General features: G+C 39.3%; 2 protein-coding genes across 2 annotated transcripts in view; one reads left to right on the forward strand and one right to left on the reverse strand.

Moving 5' to 3' along the window:
* Nucleotides 1–20,589, reverse strand: part of LOC114546120 (low affinity immunoglobulin gamma Fc region receptor II-like) — a 1,096,214-nt gene that overhangs the window by 453,057 nt on the left and 622,568 nt on the right. The window lies entirely within an intron of this gene.
* Nucleotides 50–20,474, forward strand: LOC114546132 (hemicentin-1-like). The gene is made up of 5 exons (XM_028564796.1): nucleotides 50–252; nucleotides 7,987–8,316; nucleotides 14,294–14,641; nucleotides 17,829–18,173; nucleotides 20,119–20,474. Exons 1-5 carry the CDS (start codon nucleotides 204–206, stop codon nucleotides 20,472–20,474), a joined length of 1,428 nt encoding a protein of 475 aa, XP_028420597.1. The 5' UTR covers nucleotides 50–203.

Below are 20,589 nucleotides of genomic sequence, written 5' to 3' on the forward strand. Positions count from 1 at the left end.
CATGCATATACCTACCTCTTCCTAGTGCAGCGTCGGGGAAATTCTCAACGCATCAAGACTTGTCAGAGAGCAACACAATAGCAGATCACAGCCACCAACTGCTCCCTAGTCCTAGCGTTGAGGAAATTCTCTAAATATCTACTGCCAGAGAGAACAGTGTCGGGATACAAAGACGACTGCAGATCACCACTCTGTCAGATCTCATGGCTCCATTTCTATTCCTGTTGTTCCTTCTTTCTGAAGCAGCTTCTGGTAAATATCAGCTGTTATTGTGAAAATATTCATGTAGACTTTAAAGGTTTTTGAAGATACAATGATGTCATCTTGTTGAAAGGAAATGTGAATGTGTTTAAAACAATATAAAGTATTATCATTATGATCATCTGTTTAATTTACAGTCAAGTTCAGTTTTTTGTAAGTAAATGTTTGACTAAAAATAATTCTCAAATTTAGGCTTGTATGTAGTTGTATTTAAGTATGAATAGTGCATATTTAATGGTATTTCCTTACACAGTAATGGGTAATGGGTTTCGCAAGTGTTGTGTTCAACTTTGTCAGTAACTTGAAATATAAGAGAGTGATCGGGCTGTTTCAGACTGTTTCCTAAAACAGGAAGGAAAACTGGCAAAATGTAGGATATGGTAAATCACAACTATCAATATCACTTCCCCATCTGCCAGTCACAAGATCTGACCATAATTACACTTGTGCTTTCCATAAACTGTCGTTTCTGTAGTCTTTTGTTTCAGTTGAAACCCTGGCAGTGGTAAGCGATCGTGAGAGCAAATAAGAAAATATCAAAACATAATTCAAACTGATGTGCGCATTGGCAACAGACGGCTGAAGAAGCCGAAAAATAGCCTGTATTACCTCCTCTTAAAATCTATATCTTTAATAAATATAGCCATCAGTGAATATTAACGGGATTGTCGGTCTCTAAATGTTTTAACTTTTATGAGCGCACCTCTCTCTCTCTCTCTCTCCTCACACCAAGCACCGCCTGCAGTCTTCTTACGGTGACGCAGTTATCAATCGACCTATTGATTGGTCAGTAGGCGGCAGAGGTGTCAATTCCAGGTCCAGAAAGTAAAAGTCCTGCCATGTGTTTATTCCACCAATGAACTCAGCCAGCTGATTTCACTAATTAGCAGCTGATTTCACTAATTAGTAGTGAAATCAGCTGGCTGAGTTCATTGGTGGAATAAACACATGGCAGGACTTTTTACTTTCTGGACCTGGAATTGACACCTCTGGTAGGAGGTGCTTTTACACCGGTTGATCTCTGATCTCTAACTTAACCTCCCGACCAGGTTAGGTGATCAGCATGAGTTACCACGGCGATTGAACCCGATAACAACTAATCCACCTTCGTAGTACAGAAAATCCTGGGTTGAGCCTGAAGTTAGCTCGTTAACGCCAAATCGTGTAGTACAGGCCTCTGGTGTGTGCGGCGCTCTCTTTCTTTCTTTTTTTTTTTTTTTTCTTTATTGCAAATCAAGTACAATGACAACTTCAAAAATACATATATATCAGGTGTTAGGAGGTACAAACATATGTATTAAAAAACATATTTGCAATTACAAAATTACAAATATCAAGAGTGTTTAAACGGATAGGTTTCCACACAGCAAAATTTCTCGTTGCTCTTATTGAGGTTGAATGGAGACGATATTCGCCCTGATTGGGCGAAAAGAGAGCGAATTGCCGAGGCAACAAAACAAACTTGACGAAAGTTTAACTTTATTCAAACGAGGACCACTTGAGAACCAAAAAGTCTGATCAAGAGGTTATCAGAGCTGTATCATGAAAATTTGTATGTGATTAAAATATTTCTACACGAGCATTGGTACTTGTATCAACACAAATTGTGATTTATATGACAAACAAACTTAGTCAGGGCACACACACCACTAAATAGACCACTGTATGTGTTAGTTTAAACACGCAAACTTTTCAGCTAGCCGACACGCCAATCGCCTAATACTTGTGCATTTGTTTGATTACATGTTTTGTTGGCGAACATTGACGCTTGTATCAACAAGGAATGTTGTTTATGAGTGGTTAATTTCACAAGCTACAAAAGCAACGATAGCTTGCTAGCAAACTACTTGCTAGCTACCTATGCTACCTTGCTAGACCTTCCTCCAGGAAGTGGAACATCGTGGATATAGACTACAGCAGATATATTAGGCAAAGTTTTTCCAAAAAGTAACAGTCAGTGCCGCTGCTAGCCATTTTGATGACCTAAGCACAATTTCTTTATAGCTCCCCCCATCAAAAAAAAAAGTCACACAATTTTACTTTACTTTGTAAACACACTATGTAGAACAGCTAAAACACACAGATTCAAGTATTGAGAAGAGCATAATATTATAAAATAAACCAAAGATTTTCCAAAATCAATCAAATCAAATGAAATTGGTACTGTTGTGGAGTCTACAGACTTGCTGGGGTTGATGTGTGCTTGAAGTGCTTGTAGATGGTTGCTTGTCATCAGTATCTTCTTCTTCTCCACCTGCTCCTCCTTGTACATATCTCAGCATTGACCCTGCATTAATTTAGAAATATGAAGAAAAAGGATCAGTATAGAAAGAGAACAAATATTCAAACAAGAATCTTATGCCAATACCATGGATAGCAGTTTTTTTGGGCTTGTTTCTAAAGTGTAGTTGCTTATTTGGGCTTGTTCCCAGCTCCATAGTAAGTTGTCAAGCAGTTTGTCTTGCCTGTTCCTTCTGTCCCTCCCCTTTACCCATACAAACAGGAGACAGCAGAGGTTTTTCCCACCCACATCCTGCTTCTAATTGGCTCTGACCCAGATGGCAACAAGTACTAGACAATCAGAGACAGAGCAGGGCAATCTGTTTTTTTCTGTTTAGGAAAACGTCAGTGAGTGATGAGAAAGATAATGGTGGTGTTATTCTTCATATATATGAGGCTAAAGTGTTACGATTCTTAAGAATTTTTTTTAGACCAAGCCTCATCCTCAACTGTTCAAATGGTTTGGACTGGAATGGGTTTTAAACCTGTTTAGTTTATTTAAGTCTTTTCTAAATCACTCATTTGTTTATCAGAGCAGGAGCCACTTTATTGCGGCACACTGAGATTATCAATAATTTCTCCTGTTTTTGGGTTATTATAGTTATTTAAAAATGGGATCTTCTGCAGTCCCTGCAATAATAAATAATGAATTTGTGAATTCAGGATGATATTTATTTGTGTGTGCAAATTTTAATTATCAGAGGTTTACTGTGTATATAATGTACTTGGTACATCAGTCTATATTTGATATCCCATCAGTTTTCTCATGTTAAATAATGTTAAAAGGTGGTTTAACTAACTCTTGTAATCATTGTCCTGAAGCTCAATATCTAAAGTAAAGTAACAGCTAGCTGGCGTCAGTTACTTGTAAAATGCAGATAATGTTTAACTGTAAAATCTCAATTTAGCTTGCACCTAAGTTATAACATATGAGTTTGCTAACATTTGCAATAATGTCAGCTAGTTTTAGATGTATGCAGGCTAATCATTACATTAGCAGCACATTTCCCATATTTAAGAATGATTAAACATGGACTTACCTGTAAGTCATGCACGGGCATCATCTCACAGTTTAGTCTTCTTTCTTTTCTCTGCTCCTGACTCCTGTTGTCTTTTCGAGGCCATTTCAAAAAAAAGTTGACTTAGCCTGCTGTCAAACTTCATCAGGCACAATCCAACAGACCACTGAGATAGGGAAGGGCACCCACGGGGAGCTTGGGAAGTTCAGTGTGTGTGTTGTGGGGGCACCATCGTTACTTTCTTCAGCAATTAAATATATTTCTTGTTCTGCCTGTTTTGTTATATACATGCTTAAAAAGTGCCTAATATTTCTATTCTGAAATATTATCAGCATTATAATTATTATGACTATGATGATTTTTCATTAGTGCCCCCTCAGCACTTGGTGCCCTACACAGCGTGTGATGCCCGTGGTGGGAACGGCGCCGCTGGTAACAGTATAAGGACAGCTCCAAAATAAGTGCATGGCTGTTTCTCGATCAACTCCACAGAAAGAGCAGTCAGTGTCATTTTTTTTGTCTTCGCAAATAATGTTTTGCTGGATAGCACAGATGAAGAAGTTTATAACAGACATCTCAAGGTTTTTTGTTATTAAATATCTTGAAGGTAATGTCCAAACTTTGAAGTAACTGAAGTAATGGATTACATATGGTGGTAACAATGTACTTTTGAAAGAGGGATCAGATCCTTCTGTTTCGGGTTGAAGGGCTTAATAAAATACATATTTCCCCCTATTATTGTGTCATTCAATGACAACAGACAAGAAGAATGAAGTGGTTCAGTGTTACCTCTAAATAACATCATCACACCTTTGGGAATAGCATCCATTACAATAGCAAACTCTTTTGGTGTGACAGGGATGTTATAGCAGGACAACAATTCAGAGTAATTCATTAGAAGACCATCTGCATTGAATAACTTTGAAAAACACAAGGAGCCGCCCGCGGCCCCGGAGATACCGGTGTTGTGTGCCTTGTGGTTGTTCCACCTACTGATTTCCGAGCTGTGTCCAAGCCTGTCCAGATGCCGTGTATACCTATCAAAAGCAACTGGCCAACAACATTTTACTGGCCTTTGCATGTTGCACCTCAATATACTGTACAGAACTGAACTGAATATCTGAGCACTGCATTACTAAAACATTCTACAGAGGGGAAAAATGTGTTTTAAAAGTAATTAGGATGAATGAAACAACTCATTAGTTTGGCCTCAAATACAGACATGATCCCTTAATAAAAACAGCTGCTTACGCATAGATGCCAACATTTACAGGTTATAACCTAGTTCATTCTTACACCAATGTTTCCAAAGTTCTGTTTAAAGGGGTGATAGAATGATTATATAGAGTATTTCACACTGTTCCTTATGGTCTCCTAATGGGGTATGTAACATTGGTTGGGCTGAAAATGGCCTGGTTGATATTTTATTGGCCCTTATGCATCCCTGTGTTTTGGCCCTATTTGTAACGTTTTTTTCAAATATAGTATGCTCGTGAATATTTAGATGAGCTGCGCGCTGATTGGTTGAGTGAATTGCCACACGCAGACATTAGAGACGCGCGCTGATTGGATGAGCGAATCCCCAATACACACACATTAGAGACGTGACAGAATCTCATATTCCAGACACTGCAATGTTTCATTACCAAATTCACTTCTGAGACTTTTTTATGTGAGAAATCAACTATATAAAGCTCAAATATGGGCCGTTTTACGAAAATTGATGGATAATTGCAAACATGGTAAGACTGTGTGTCGGACTTCAGCGGCGGTGCTGCTGCCTCGCCGCCCGGCCTGCCTTCCTCCACAGACCCCGGCCTGCTGTGAGCTCCGTTAGGCTGGCAGCCCTGACAGATCTCCAGGGGCCTGTAACTCCCCTCTTCCTGCTAGCTAAATGGCCCGTTGTGTGAGAGTGAGAGCGCGGTCAGCGAGTTGTTACACCAGCAATCTCTTACCACATGTTACACACAATGTCACGCCACTTAGCTATACAACACATACCTAAATGTCTTATAAAGCTAGACCCAAATGCAAGACTCAAAGACAACAGAGGGTTTATTTGGATTAAAGGGATAGGTAAGGGAGAGGGGATGGGAGGAGACGGACACCAAGGAACGGAGCGAAGGCATGATGCCTGTGGCTGGGGAAGGTGAGTTCCCCCTGAAGGAAAGTTCAGGGGGAACAGGGAGGCAGAGGAAGAGACACTGGAAACCAGGGAGCCGAGGAGCAGAAGAGGGGAAGACTGGAAGCGGAAGCAGAGGCGCAATGGAGCGGGGAGCCGCGAGGAGGGGACCGGGTGGTGAGGCCAGCTGACTGGAGACAGCGGAGCGTGGTGAAGGTGATGACGTCAGGAAACAAACAGAGAAAGGGATTCATGCAAAAGAACAGACAAAGGCAAATACCCAAGATTTCTGGAGGAGCTTGTAACATGTGTCACCAGGGGCCTCATGTATAACCGTTGCGTACGCTGGTTTTCACGGACACTTTGTGATGTATAAAAAATGTACTTGACATGAGAATGTGCGGCCTGTCACGCAAGCTGTTGAGAAGTCGTGAGAATGTGCGGGCCATCCGTAAAGTCTTTTCCGGCTCTGTAACGTGAATTCTAACTGAAAAGTGCCGAAAATCAATAAACATTACAAAATAAAGTTTCCACTAAAGTTACTGGCATACGTTTGTGACATTGTCTATGAAAAATCATAATTATATCCGCTGATACACCATAAAAGTTGGATCATATTATGTGGAAAATGTTTCACATCTTTCACAATACCAACTGTTTAATTTGCAGGCTACTTAATCTGTTAAACATGAGGATGGGAAATGAATTAACTATCCACTTAGAAAATACTTTCAGTCATCCTCTGTATTTTCCATAGATGAAATATCTTACTGGCAACAAAAAGATCAGCACGGAAAATGCAGTAGTGTCTGTGATTCTATAGCTGCTGAGGCTCAGACATCCATGGCGCACAGGAGGCAGGACGCACGGATCCATCTCCCCAGGAACAAACGCTGTGTCGGGGGGCAAACTCATGTGATGCGTAATTGATCCCGTGGATGATTTGTAGGCTATTAACTGAACAAGGTGTACCGGTCCACCAAACACTGGGCTGTCTTGACTGTCTTGATTTTGCACATATTTCTGTTACTCTATTCCTATTTACTATTTCATTATTTCATCCATGCGTGGCACAGCGGATCTGTGCGCACTGTCAGCTGCCGTGGAGACGCTGGCCTCACTAACCTCTCCTCCTCTGAGTCTGGTCTCCCTCGCGCTGGACTCAGTTTCACTGAGCCTACTAACACATAGAAAATAAATGGCATTACATCAGTGAGTTCAAACTGCTTATTGTGTGTAATTTGGACTGAGACTGAGATGCATGTTGTTCTGTAACTGTTGTGGCGCTGCCACTATTCTCTTGATTTCCAGTTTGAATTTTTTTTCATTTCTGCCATGGTTCTGAGTCACCATTTGCCATTCTGTGCATTTTCTTGTATTGCTTATTCAAAATGACAAAACTACAAACAGAAAAAACCTTTCTCGCCTCCACCTCCTCAATCAGCACCTCAACCTCACAGTCGGTGAAGTTTTTTCCCGTCTGCTGAGGTATTACCCATTGGGATTGGATGAAGAATAACGTTGGGGGCGTCATGTAAATTATAAAGAAAAGGTGCGCAGGACCTGGTGTATGCCCGGTTTTATACATGTGAATATTTCTGTGCGTAAGTACTTATCAAGTGTTGGCCGTACGCTATGTTCTGGTATGAATATATATATATATATATATATATATATATATATATATATATATATATATATATATATATATATATATATAATATAATATGTCTTTTATAAATGTAAATGTTTTAGGGAGTACTGGTATCGGCATCGGACAATCTCTAGTTTAAATTCTGGTCTTGATTGGAGCTGATGACTGGCAGGTGAGTACGCCAGGAGAGGCGATGACCAGATGAAGAACAGGTGTGGGAAGTCAACTGGCCGGTGCAATTACAGGGGAAGGGAAAACAAGGGAGAAACAGAGAGAGGCAGAGAAAACAGAGAAAACGGCAGAACACACAGTGGAAAACAAAACAACAGAAAACTCACAGCCAGCTGATCCCAACCATCACACCCCTGGTGTCTGTTGTTCTGTGGTGTTTTAGAGATGCAGACTGAGGATGAGATCAGATCAGCTGTTCTAATCTAAGGAGATGCTAAGACCTGAACTATTGATTAGAAGTTGATCAGCTTCATGTGTCTCAAAACCAACTGTTGACCTTGTGGTAATAAAGTCCTGTGATATCTCTGCAGTTTATATTATTGATGAATTAACATCCCTTTTGCAGTGTTACACCTGATGGAGGTCTTTTGAAATACCATGACTTTTATTGATTACTATTGTTTATTATTGTTTTTCAGATCTGATGGTGGTACCAGTGCGCCCTGGAGATGAAGTCATTCTGCCATGTCAGGCTGATGATCCCTTCATCAGAGCTGTAAAGTGGACCAGAGCTGACCTAAAGACAGATAACGTCCTCTTATACACAGATGGACACTTGAATACAACCCACCAGAATCCATCCTTTAAGGACAGGGTGGAGCTGGTGGACAGAGATCTGAAGGACGGAGACATGTCTTTAATTCTGAAGAATGTGAACATTAACGACACTGGAACATACAAGTGTCGAGTTAAAACCAATGATACTGACCAAATCAGACTCATCAGCACCATCCGTCTGCAGGTTACAGGTGAGTGAGTCTCTCTCAGTTAGTTGTTCTGAGTATCAGGTTTTAGCTGCAGTTCCTCTAGAGTCTCCCATGATGAATTGGTCCCAGAGAGTGAGACAGACAGACTGGTCAAATTATTTTAACATTTAGAGAATATTTTAATTTAGTACAGTAAGAAAAGTAACAATTCTTATGAAGAAGAACTTCAATTTGAGATACAATTTAGTTGATCATGGTCATAATTTTAATTTCAGATTTCCAGAATGTTATTTTAAATATCTGATATACATTTTGACTAGTACAAATGTAAAATTAACTTAAATTAGAATTATGACTAGAAGATATACTAAGATAGACTTTATTAATCCCACACTGGGGAAATTTCTACAGCAGCTCAAAAGAAATGTAAATGCAAACACATCAGAATAACACAAATACACATTAAATAGACGTGAGAGAAACATATACAGAAAGTATTATAAGAAATAGAAAAAATTTAAATAGGTTATTATAATAATAATAATAATAATAATAATAGTAGTAATAAAAAAAATGTAACCACCCTTATATAAACTTACAGTATACTATATATATATATATATATATATATATATATATATATATATATATATATATATATATATATATATTAGGGCTGTCAATCGATTAAAAAAAATTAACTAATTAATTGCACAATTTGCTGTAATTAATCGCTTTTTCAAATTGAGACTGAAGCTTATAATAATGGATATTTAAATGCTAAATCATTTAACTTTGCATATGAAGAAAAAAACAAACAAGGAAAGGTTCTGCTAAGTTCTGAATGTTTAATATCTTTCAGAACAACATCAGCAACAATTTGGCTTATTTAGTCCTGCTGAAGGCTGCTGAAACTGCTAGAAACTGTCCCCGTCCCCGGCTGCTGTCGCCTGCTCTCGTCTACTTTACAGGCGAGGAGCAGTTCATCTCCAACGAGCCGAGAGTTCAGTTCATCTCCAACGAGCCGAGAGTTCAGTTCATCTCCAACGAGCCGAGAGTTCAGTTCATCTCCAATGAGCCGAGAGTTCAGTTCATCTCCAACGAGCCTATGTTCAGTTCGTCTCCAACGAGCCAAGAGTTCAGTTCATCTCCAACGAGCCTATGTTCAGTTCATCTCCAACGAGACTATGTTCAGTTCATCTCCAACAAGCCGAGAGTTCAGTTCATCTCCAACGAGCCGAGAGTTCAGTTCATCTCCAACGAGCCGAGAGTTCAGTTCATCTCCAACGAGCCGAGAGTTCAGTTCATCTCCAACGAGCCGAGAGTTCAGTTCATCTCCAACGAGCCGAGAGTTCAGTTCAGTTCATCTCCATGTTCAGTTCATCTCCAAGCCGTTCATCTCCAACGAGCCGAGAGTTCAGTTCATCTCCAACGACACTATGTTCAGTTCATCTCCAACGAGACTATGTTCAGTTCATCTCCAACGAGACTATGTTCAGTTCATCTCCAATGAGCCTATGTTCAGTTCATCTCCAACGAGCCGAGAGTTCAGTTCATCTCCAATGAGCCGAGAGTTCAGTTCGTCTCCAACGACACTATGTTCAGTTCATCTCCAACGAGACTATGTTCAGTTCGTCTCCAACGAGCCGAGAGTTCAGTTCATCTCCAACGAGCCGAGAGTTCAGTTCATCTCCAACGAGAGTTCAGCCGAGAGTTCAGTTCATCTCCAGACTATGTTCAGCCGAGAGTTCAGTTCATCTCCAACGAGCCGAGAGTTCAGTTCATCTCCAACGAGAGTTCATGTTCAGTTCAGTTCTTATGTTCAGTTAGTCTCCAACGAGCCTATGTTCAGTTCATCGAGAGTTCAGTTCATCTCCAATGTTCGAGCCGAGAGTTCAGTTCATCTCCAACGAGCCGAGAGTTCAGTTCATCTCCAACGAGAGTTCAGTTCATCTCGAGACTATGTTCAGACTATGTTCAGTTCATCTCCAACGAGACTATGTTCAGTTCATCAACGAGACTATGTTCAGTTCGTCTCCGAGTTCGTCTCCAACGAGCCGAGAGTTCAGTTCGTCTCCGAGCCGTTCAGTCTCCCGAGCCGAGAGTTCAGTTCGTCTCCGAGCCGAGAGTTCAGAGCCTCCAGAGTTCAGTTAGTCTCCAACGAGCCGAGAGTTCAGTTCGTCTCCAACGAGCCGAGAGTTCAGTTCATCTCCCGAGCCGTTCAGTTCATGTTCAGTTCAGTTCGAGACTATGTTCAGTTCATCTCCAACGAGACTATGTTCAGTTCATCTCCCGAGCGAGAGTTCAGTTCCTATGTTCGAGAGTTCAGTTCATCTCCCGGCGAGTTCCTATGTTCAGTTCGTCTCCAACGAGCCGAACGAGCCGAGTTCAGTTCAGTTCGAGAGTTCAGTTCTCCAACGAGCCGAGAGTTCAGTTAGTCTCCGGCCGAGAGAGCCTATGTTCAGTTTATGTTCAGTTCATCTCCAACGAGACTATGTTCAGTTCATCTCCGGCGAGACTAGACTATGTTCAGTTCAGTTCATCTCGAGCCGAGAGTTCAGTTCATCTCCAACGAGCCGAGAGTTCAGTTCATCTCCAACGAGACTATGTTCAGTTCATCTCCCTATGTTCAGTTCATCTCCGAGTTCAGTTCGCCTCCTATGTTCAGTTCGTCTCCGACGAGCCGAGAGTTCAGTCGGCGGCAGGGCAGTCGGGACTCACCCGGAAATGGCGAGCGGAATGAGGTGACTAGTCTCTCAAAAACTGACGAAAATCTTCTAAACTGACCTGTGTTGAGCTGAAATGAAGACCGATTCAGCAACTGCATCACAGCTTATTTCTCGCTTAAAATGTTTTCAGAAACCTGTTTCAGTGAACTATTTTAGTACAATATGAGATCGTATTCTGAACGGCCGCCATGACAGTCTGGCTCTCAATATCCGGAGAAAACAAACCCATGTGACGCGTTCGTCCAATCAGCTGCCGGTTTTCATTACTTGGGCAACAATACAGAGTAGCGCCGACTGGTGTTATGGAGACGACACGTTTTTCTCAGCCGCCACATGAAGTAAACAAACACAGCTGCGTTAATTTCGTTAATTTTTTTTTAACGAAAGTTAAATATAAAAAAATTAACGCGTTAATTTTGACAGCCCATATATATATATATATATATATATATATATATATATATATATATATATATATATATATATATATATATATATATATATGTGTGTGTGTGTGTGTATATATATATATATATATATATATATATATATATATATATATATGTGTGTGTGTGTGTATATATATATATATATATATATATATATATATATGTGTGTGTATATATATATATATATATATATATATATATATATGTGTGTGTATATATATATATATATATATATATATATATATATATATATATATATATATATATATATATATATATATGTGTGTGTGTGTATATATATATATATATATATGAGTAAGGTTGTTGTTGATGTTGTTTTTTTATTGAAAGCCTTAATGACAAAAAGTGACGTAATTTGTCTGAGGAAGAATTGAAATACGAATATCTGCAATATATATCCAGTATAGGTATTAAATGTTAAAACAGCTTGTCTGTGATGTGCTGTGTTGTGATTTGTGGATATAATATAGGAAACGGATGTTTTAAACCACCGTGGTGCTGCAGTCACACACACATATATAACAGTTTTACATCTATGAGAGCAGTGACAGTTAAAACACAAGCAGCAAAATATTTCCTACAGCAGGACACCTGGGGCCTGTTGCACAAAAGTAGAATGAAGAAATCCAGGATAACTGAAAGGCGCAGCTTGACTTAGTGTGATCCGCTCATCGCGGCTTAATCGTTTGCGCGTTTGCCGAGTCAGGATGAGAAGGTGAAGCTATGTCAAGCCAGGTGTAGATAGCTGGGATAAGTGCACGTTCGCGGCTTTCTTAAATAGACCACGGTATCGATCACAGCTTCACTGATGCAGAAATGGAGAAGACGCGTGCGGCATATGTTTCACCCGCTGTGCAGCAGCGTCTAATGGAAACTTACGAGGATGTGAAACACATAATATGCAAAAAGGAAAATACGGATGGTGTTATCAAACGGAGAGAAAAAGCCCGATAGACAATAGCGGACTGACTGAATGTGTAAGGATTTAAAAAAAAAAAAAAATCACTCCACATTTTTACAAAGTTGTACATCTGTTTAAATTGCTGGTAACACTTTATAATAACCATCATTAATAGATGGTAAATTCATAATTAAATAATCTTTAGTTAATTGTCATTTTACTGTTAACAAATAATTAAATAATGTTTACTAATTATTAGTAGTGCTGTTAATTAACAGTTTATTATTACACACATTATATCCCTCATATACTATATTATGTATCTGGTAATTATTAAAAAATATTTGTAAACCTTTTAAGAAACACTTTGTTAAGGGTTACTAGTTGCTTTGTAAACAGTCTATAAACAGTGTCTGGATGGTTATTATAAAGTTGCAACAGATGACTATAATACCTTGTTAAATAGTTAATAAATACTTTGTAAACCATCTATAAACATTAGATAGTTAATACTTTGTCAGTGGTTACTAGTTGGTTTTTAGGATGAATTTGGGAGCCTAAAGTACCAAAAGCATCTACACAAGCACTAAAATGATCAGCATGACCAAACACAACAATTTCAGTCTTATTATCATTAAGACAGAGAAAAGTCTGATCCAACCATATTTTGAGATCACGCAAGTAGTTCAACAAAGGCTGGATAGTGTCCTTCTTATTATTATCCTACTTTGCCTTAAAAGTGAGCAGAGGGCATTAATGTTCCTCTGGAAATTTACGCTAAGGACTAGGCTTAATGTCAAACCCTTATTCTAAATGCGAGAATGTTTTACAACAATATGCATCAAATCTCTATAGCCTAAGTTAATAGTAATAAGTCTAATTCTAAATATCTTTCTACAATTAATTTTAATACAGAATAAACATGACTGGACAAAAACTAGAAAAAGAAGTGACTTCAATACAAACTGTGAGCATATCTGTAAAACAATGTAGCCTGTTATTATTATTCATGTTTTTTTTCTCACTCCCAAGCTCGAAGATGACAAGTGACAGCACCAAAATAAAATGATTAAGAAGCTTTGAACACATTCTCACTCCCACCCCCGTAAAATACAAATGTTTGGCGAGGTGCCATTGTGGTCATTATTGACGCTAAATGTCTCCTTTTAGAGTCCGCTGCACGGTGTAGGAGGATCCCCCTGCCCCCCCTGCTTCTCCACGTTGCATGGCCACATTTCACGGGGACAGCAGCGGAGGAAAAACCCATTTCTTCTGCATTGTCCCACTTAATCTCTCGTGCCAGTGCAACCATTTCTTACCATCAAAACAACTGCAATAGTAGGATGAAAATCAAACTTGTGACAGTAATAGTGACAAGTAATGCATGTTAATAAAAATAAAGCGGAACACATTCAGAAGACAACGGAATAACTGTTAAACACGTTTATTTCAGATCAGAGCATCAGCTGATTTTATACATCAGACTCCAGGATTAATCTTAGCCTGGCTGTTAGCCTGCTCTGGAGCAGGCTAGCTGCAAAGAATAAATCTCCGTGGTTACTTGGCTGGTTTAATTCAACCCGCTTTTGTGCAACCAAGTCAAAGCTAAATTCATCCATGATAATTGATTATCCTGGTTTTGAGCTACAGCCCCCCTGGTGTCTGTTGTTCTGTGGTGTTTTAGAGACGCTGACTGAGGAAGAGATCAGATCAGCTATTCTAATCTAAGGAGATGCTAAGACCTGAACTATTGATTAGAAGTTGATCAGCTTCATGTGTCTCAACAACAGCTGTTGACCTTGTGGGAATAAAGTCCTGTGTTATCTCTGCAGTTTTTACTGATTAATAACATCCCTTTTGCAGTGTTACACCTGATGTAGGTCTTTAGAAATACCATGACTTTTATTATTGTTTTTCAGACCTGATTGTAGTAACAGTGGATCCTGGAGATGATGCCATTCTGCCATGTCAGGCTGCTGATTCCTCCATCATATTTGTAGAGTGGAGCAGACCTGACCTGGAGCCAGATAACGTCTTCTTATACAGAGATGGACACTTGGATACAACCTACCAGAATCCATCCTTTAAGGACAGGGTGGAGCTGGTGGACAGAGATCTGAAGGACGGAGACGTGTCTTTAATTCTGAAGAATGTGAGCAGCATCGACACTGGAACATACAAGTGTCTAGTTATAACCCGTGGTTCTGGACGTACAAAGGGAGACATCGACTCTTACCAAATCATAACCATCCGTCTGCAGGTTATAGGTGAGTGAGTCTCTCTCCGTGAGTTTTTCTAGGTAACATGTTGTAGCTGCAGCTAGGGTCTCCAATTCATCATCATTCATTCATGTCTTCCTAAGTTTTCTCTTAAATATGTTCTTAACGAAATGTCTATGAAAAGTCTACGTCTGATTTATGATGTGTTCTTAAACCGCAGAATTGTTTGCAGGTGTGTGCTTAGGATGATGAATCCCCATGTCTTCATAAATTGAAAGCTCGTGTCCATTGCTCCTATTCAGCATAGGTAAACGCCCCATTAATTCCCATAAAAGGGCATGTGTTATGTTCAAAAGATGTGGCAAAGATAGTGGAGGCCTCGAATCAAAAGAAAGAAAACTTTAGTAATTCTGAAGTGGAGGCACTGCTGCAAGAAGTTAACGAAAAAAGAGACATATTTAGTACCGTTAGCAGTGAAAACTAAGCAGCAAATAAAACCGATGCATGGAATGCAAGTACTCATGCAGTGAACGCTGTATCCGGAGAAGGGCGCACAACCAATGAAGTAAAATAGAAATCGTTTGATTTGAAATCTGAGGCAACAAAAATTACTTCAAAACATAGAAGATACTCTTGGCGTATATGTTCGGATTTTCCGTTATGTAGCCCTCCGAAAAGGCTTACCAGGGAGCACACCATGTCATGACTCGTGTTTGTCTACTTATTTTTACATTAAATGACCACCGGTCATAAACCTGAAATACAACAAACAAATAATGACAATATATTATTCATATATACCATGTAAATATATTACTCAAATGATATAATGATGATAATAATAATAATAATAATAATAATAATAATAATAATAATAATAATAATAAAACCAGCAGAGTGCTCCAAACATTCAGCACACCGCAAACAGCTAATGATAGCCTAATGCTAAACAGCATCCGGATCGTCGAGCAACCGCTACAAGTCGCTCACGGCCAACTAACACCGACACAGTGAGGTAAACGTTCAGTGCACAAACATAAAAGTGACTTAAACATGAAACATTATTACTAGACTGCGTGAGTAGTTAGCAGTTACACACCAACGGGCTGTGTGCTCCTGATGACTGTCTGGGTGAGGATGAAATGATTGCCAGGTGCCATAATTAACGTTTCTATGTGAAGCTGCGCATGCGCACATAACGTAACATATGAGCAACTGAGAAACTTAAAGAAAACACTCGTTCCCATTATAATTGAACACATCAGACCCATTTGCTATTTTTTTTTTTTCATGAGTGAGTTAAAAGTCTCAACAGCATAAATAGCGTGATTAATCACTTATTATTGGATGGCAGCATTCTCCGTTAACATAATTGATGGGAATTGAAGGCAAAACAAAGCAAGTCTATTTATATAGGCCTTGCACAATTCATACACAATGGCAATTCAAAGTGCTTTACAAATGAGCAGTAGTGTGTATTTATTAAAAGATACAAATGTGTAATTATGTGTAAAATAATGAAAATAATAAGTTACAAAATGGAGAGAAATGTTACATTTTAAATTAGAACGGATAAAAATTGTATAGCTACCTATTTTGCGCTAACATGTCTGCTCTAAATAATGTGAAAGAGTGCTCTTGAGTGTACGTAGATCGTGTTCTTACCTAAGAACAAATCCCAAATAAGAAAACATTGGTGAATGCCAGAATATTTGTGAAAACTGTGCAAGTGGAGTTTAAGAACACATTTGTTCCTAAGAACGTTTGGTGAATGAGGCCCAATCAGTTCAAATGATCTTAACTGATAGGTTGGATATTTCAGCCTACATGTTTCAAATGTATTTTATATCTTGTATGTAGTGTACTACACAAGAAGGTTAGTCTGGGGACAACCTTCACCCACAGGAATAGCTTAGAATGTGTAAATCTATTATGAGTTTGGGTACAACTGTCACACAGAGGAATTGGAGCCAGGAATGTGGGAATCTATTAGAAGCATCTGCCATGAAAGGTTCAGTTTAAGAGTAAACTGTTCCAACTGAAATAGATATCTCATGCTGTGTGAGCACAAAAAGAGTTTAAAAGGGATCTATTTCTATGTACATGTTGGTCACCCTTGAGCAGACACATCTGTGTGCTCATGGTTGTGCCAGTGTCATGAAAGTTTGTTCACTGTGTAAATAAAGCTGCAGGTCTCCCAAAATCATTTCTGAGTCATCACCCAATATCATTAACATTTAGAGAATATTTTATTCCTGTTAAAGTACTTCTTAGTTTCAAAAAACTTTCCTCAAGTAACAAAATGACTCGATAAGTGGCACTTGAAAAATGTGCTTAGAAAGACATTACAATGTTTTGATCGATGATCATTTTGGATATCCAGAACGTCATTCTTCCTCTCCAGAAACAACATTTTAGATATCTGAAAACGGAAATCTTATGAAGAACTTGATTTTCAGATACAATTTAGTTATTGCTTGTCATAATTTTAATTTCAGATATCCAGAATATTATTTTAAATATCTGATATACATTTTGACTAGTACAAATGTAAATATAAACACATCAGAAATACACATTAAATAGACATAAGATAAAAGTATAAAGAAAGTATTATAAGAAATATAATTAGTAGAATTAGTTATAATAATAATAATAATAATAATAATAATAATAATTTTAAAAAAGTAAACTCCCTTATATAAACCGAAGGTATATATTCACAGATATACAGATGAGTAAGGTTGTTGTTGTTCAGGAGAAACCGAAATCTACAAATCATTTCTGGTTATCTGATTTTTTGGATATCTGAAATTGAAAGCCTTGATGACCAAAGTGACGTCATATGTTCTAGGAAGAATGACGATATGTTCTTTTTGACTAAGAAGAATTGAAATATGGATATCTGCAGTCACACGCATATATAACAGTTTTATATCTGAGTGCAGCAACACATTTCCTACAGCAGGACACCTGGAGTCTGTTGTTTTCTGGTGTTTTAGAGACGGTGACTGAGGAAGAGATCAGATCAGCTGTTCTAATCTAAGCAGATGCTAAACTTGAACTATTGATTAGAAGTTAATCAGCTTCATGCGTCTCAACAACTGTTGACCTTGTCGGAATAAAGTCCTGTGATATCTTTATTAATTAACATCCCTTCTGCAGTGTTCCACCTGATGGAGGTCTTTGGAAATACCATGACTTTTATTGATTACTATTGTTTATTGTTTTTCAGACCGGACTGTAACTGTGCACCCTGGAGATGATGTCATTCTGCCATGTTGGGCTGCTGATTCCTCCATCAGAGCTGTAGAGTGGAGCAGACCTGACCTGGAGCCAGATAACGTCTTCTTATACAGAGACGGACACTTGGATACAACCTACCAGAATCCATCCTTTAAGGACAGGGTGGAGCTGGTGGACAGAGATCTGAAGGACAGAGACGTGTCTTTAATTCTGAAGAATGTGAACATCAACGACAACGGAACATACGAGTGTGGAGTTAAAACCAGTGGTTCAACACGTAAAAAGAGAGACACCAACTCTGACCATATCAGCACCATCCGTCTGCAGGTTCCAGGTGAGGTAGTCTCTCTCAGTGAGTGTTTCTGAGTATCAGGTTGTAGCTGCAGCTCCTCTAGAGTCTCCCATGATGAGTTGGTCCCAGACACTCAGACAGAGAGAGAATCAGATCAAATCATCTCAACATTTAGGGCGTTTTCACACATGAAAGTCCGAACCAAGGTCCGGACCAAGGTTCATGTTTTTGTTACATTGTATAAATTTGATCCGGTAAGTTGTGGTTTCACACTGTTACGTGACAAACCTACGTCTTGCCGTCATCACATACGTGAGCTACGTCTCCAGATACTTCTAACTGATTGGTTTGTTGAAGGGCTTCCTCGTCCTCTCATATCCTCTCTCTGCTCTCCCCCTACTGACTGCTGCTCTCCCCCTACTGACTGATGCTCTCCCCTACTGACTGATGCTCTCCCCCTACTGACTGATGCTCTCCCCCTACTGACTGATGCTCTCCCCCTACTGACTGATGACTGACTGATGCTCTCCCCCTACTGACTGCTGCTCTCCCCCTACTGACTGCTGCTCTCCCCCCTACTGACTGCTGCTCTCCCCCCTACTGACTGCTGCTCTCCCCCCTACTGACTGATGCTCTCCCCCTACTGACTGATGCTCTCCCCTACTGACTGATGCTCTCCCCTACTGACTGATGCTCTCCCCCTACTGACTGCTGCTCTCCCCTACTGACTGCTGCTCTCCCCTACTGACTGCTGCTCTCCCCCTACTGACTGCTGCTCTCCCCCTACTGCCGCGGCCCTTTTTGTTTTGTTGTGATGTTGAGAAGCAAGACACGGGAACTTTCTTTCTGGAGCATTTATTCAGAGACAAACTGAAACCTACGCTGTACATTTACCACTTAACAAATAAACTGCTGATGTATTCTCTGCTCTGATAACCGACAGCTGTCTTCTCTGAACGCATTCACCGTCACTCTCTCTCACTAAGCACCTTAAAGGAGCTTCCCCGGTCTTGTAACACAAGGAGAGCCTGCCAGAGCTTCTTGTATTTGGTCCAAAAGTCCGAACCATCCAAAAAATGCTTATGCACACTATAAACGAACCGGACCATGGTTCAGTTTGGTGCGGACCGAGACCACCTATTTTTATCGGACCAAAATTTGGTCTTTTGATCCGGACCGCGGTCCGGGGGAGGTTTCACACCTGTAATTTTGGTTCGGATCAAACTAAAAAGTCCGAAAGTCCGGACCAAACGAGGTATGTGTGAAAACGCCCTTAGAGAATATTTTACTCGTGTAAAAGTACTGGAAGAAAAGTTACCTTAAAGTTAAAGTACTTCTTACTTTCAATAACCTTTCCTCAAGTAACAACAAAATAACTCGATAATTAACACTTGAAAAATGTTGTTCTTAGGTAAAAGTAAAAAATAAGTCATTACAATGTTTTGATCGATGATCATTTCAAATATCTAAAACGTCATTCTTCCTCTCCAGAAACAATTTAGAAATCTGAAAACAGAATTCTAAGAAGAACTTCAATTTCAGATACAATTTTATTATTGCTAGTCATAATTTTAATTTCAGATATCCAGAATGTTATTTTAAATATCTGATTTACATTTTGACTAGTACAAATGTAAACACATCACAAATACACATTAAATAGACATAAGATAAAAATATAAACAAAGTATTATAAGAAATAGAATTAGTAGAATTGGTTATAATGTTAATAATAATAATAATAATATTAGTAACAATAAAAAAAGGAAGAATGACGATATATTTTGACTAAGAAGAATTGAAATACAGATATCTGCAATAAATATCCAGTATAGCTATTAAATGTTAAAACTGCTTGTCTGGTACGTGTTGTGATTGGTGGAGTTAAACAATAGGAAATAGATGTTTTAAACCACCGTGGTGCTGCAGTCACACATAACAATACCATGACTTTTATTGATTACTATTGATTATTATTGTTTTTCAGACCTGATGGAGGTAACAGTGGACCCTGGAGATGATGTCATTCTACCATGTCAGGCTGCTGGTTCCTCCATCAGAGCTGTAAAGTGGACCAGACCTGACCTGGAGCCAGATAACGTCTTCTTATACAGAGATGGACACTTGGATCCAACCTACCAGCATCCATCCTTTAAGGACAGGGTGGAGCTGGTGGACAGAGATCTGAAGGACGGAGACGCGTCTTTAATTCTGAAGAATGTGAGCACACACGACGCTGGAACATACGAGTGTCGAGTTAAAACCGATGGTTCAACACGTAAAAAGAGAGAGGGCTTTGAGCCAGTCAGAATCATCCATCTGCAGGTTCCAGAGCCCAGGTGAGTGAGTCTCTCTCAGTGAGTTTTTCTGAGTATCAGGTTGTAGCTGCAGTTTCTAACATCAGAGAGGATGAAAGCTGCTCCACTATCCACACATTTACTGACTCATATGTTGTTTC

The sequence above is a fragment of the Perca flavescens genome, chromosome 19, assembly GCF_004354835.1.
Source record: "Perca flavescens isolate YP-PL-M2 chromosome 19, PFLA_1.0, whole genome shotgun sequence".
In the NCBI taxonomy this organism is placed as follows: Eukaryota; Metazoa; Chordata; class Actinopteri; order Perciformes; family Percidae; genus Perca; species Perca flavescens.

Excerpts from the sequence above, each read along its gene's own strand:
- LOC114546132 (XM_028564796.1), top strand. The coding sequence starts at position 204 with ATGGCTCCATTTCTATTCCTGTTGTTCCTTCTTTCTGAAGCAGCTTCT. Across the intron at positions 8,317-14,293 it reads CATCCGTCTGCAGGTTACAG|ACCTGATTGTAGTAACAGTG; the intron begins GTGAGTGAGTCT and ends ATTGTTTTTCAG. Across the intron at positions 18,174-20,118 it reads CATCCGTCTGCAGGTTCCAG|ACCTGATGGAGGTAACAGTG; the intron begins GTGAGGTAGTCT and ends ATTGTTTTTCAG.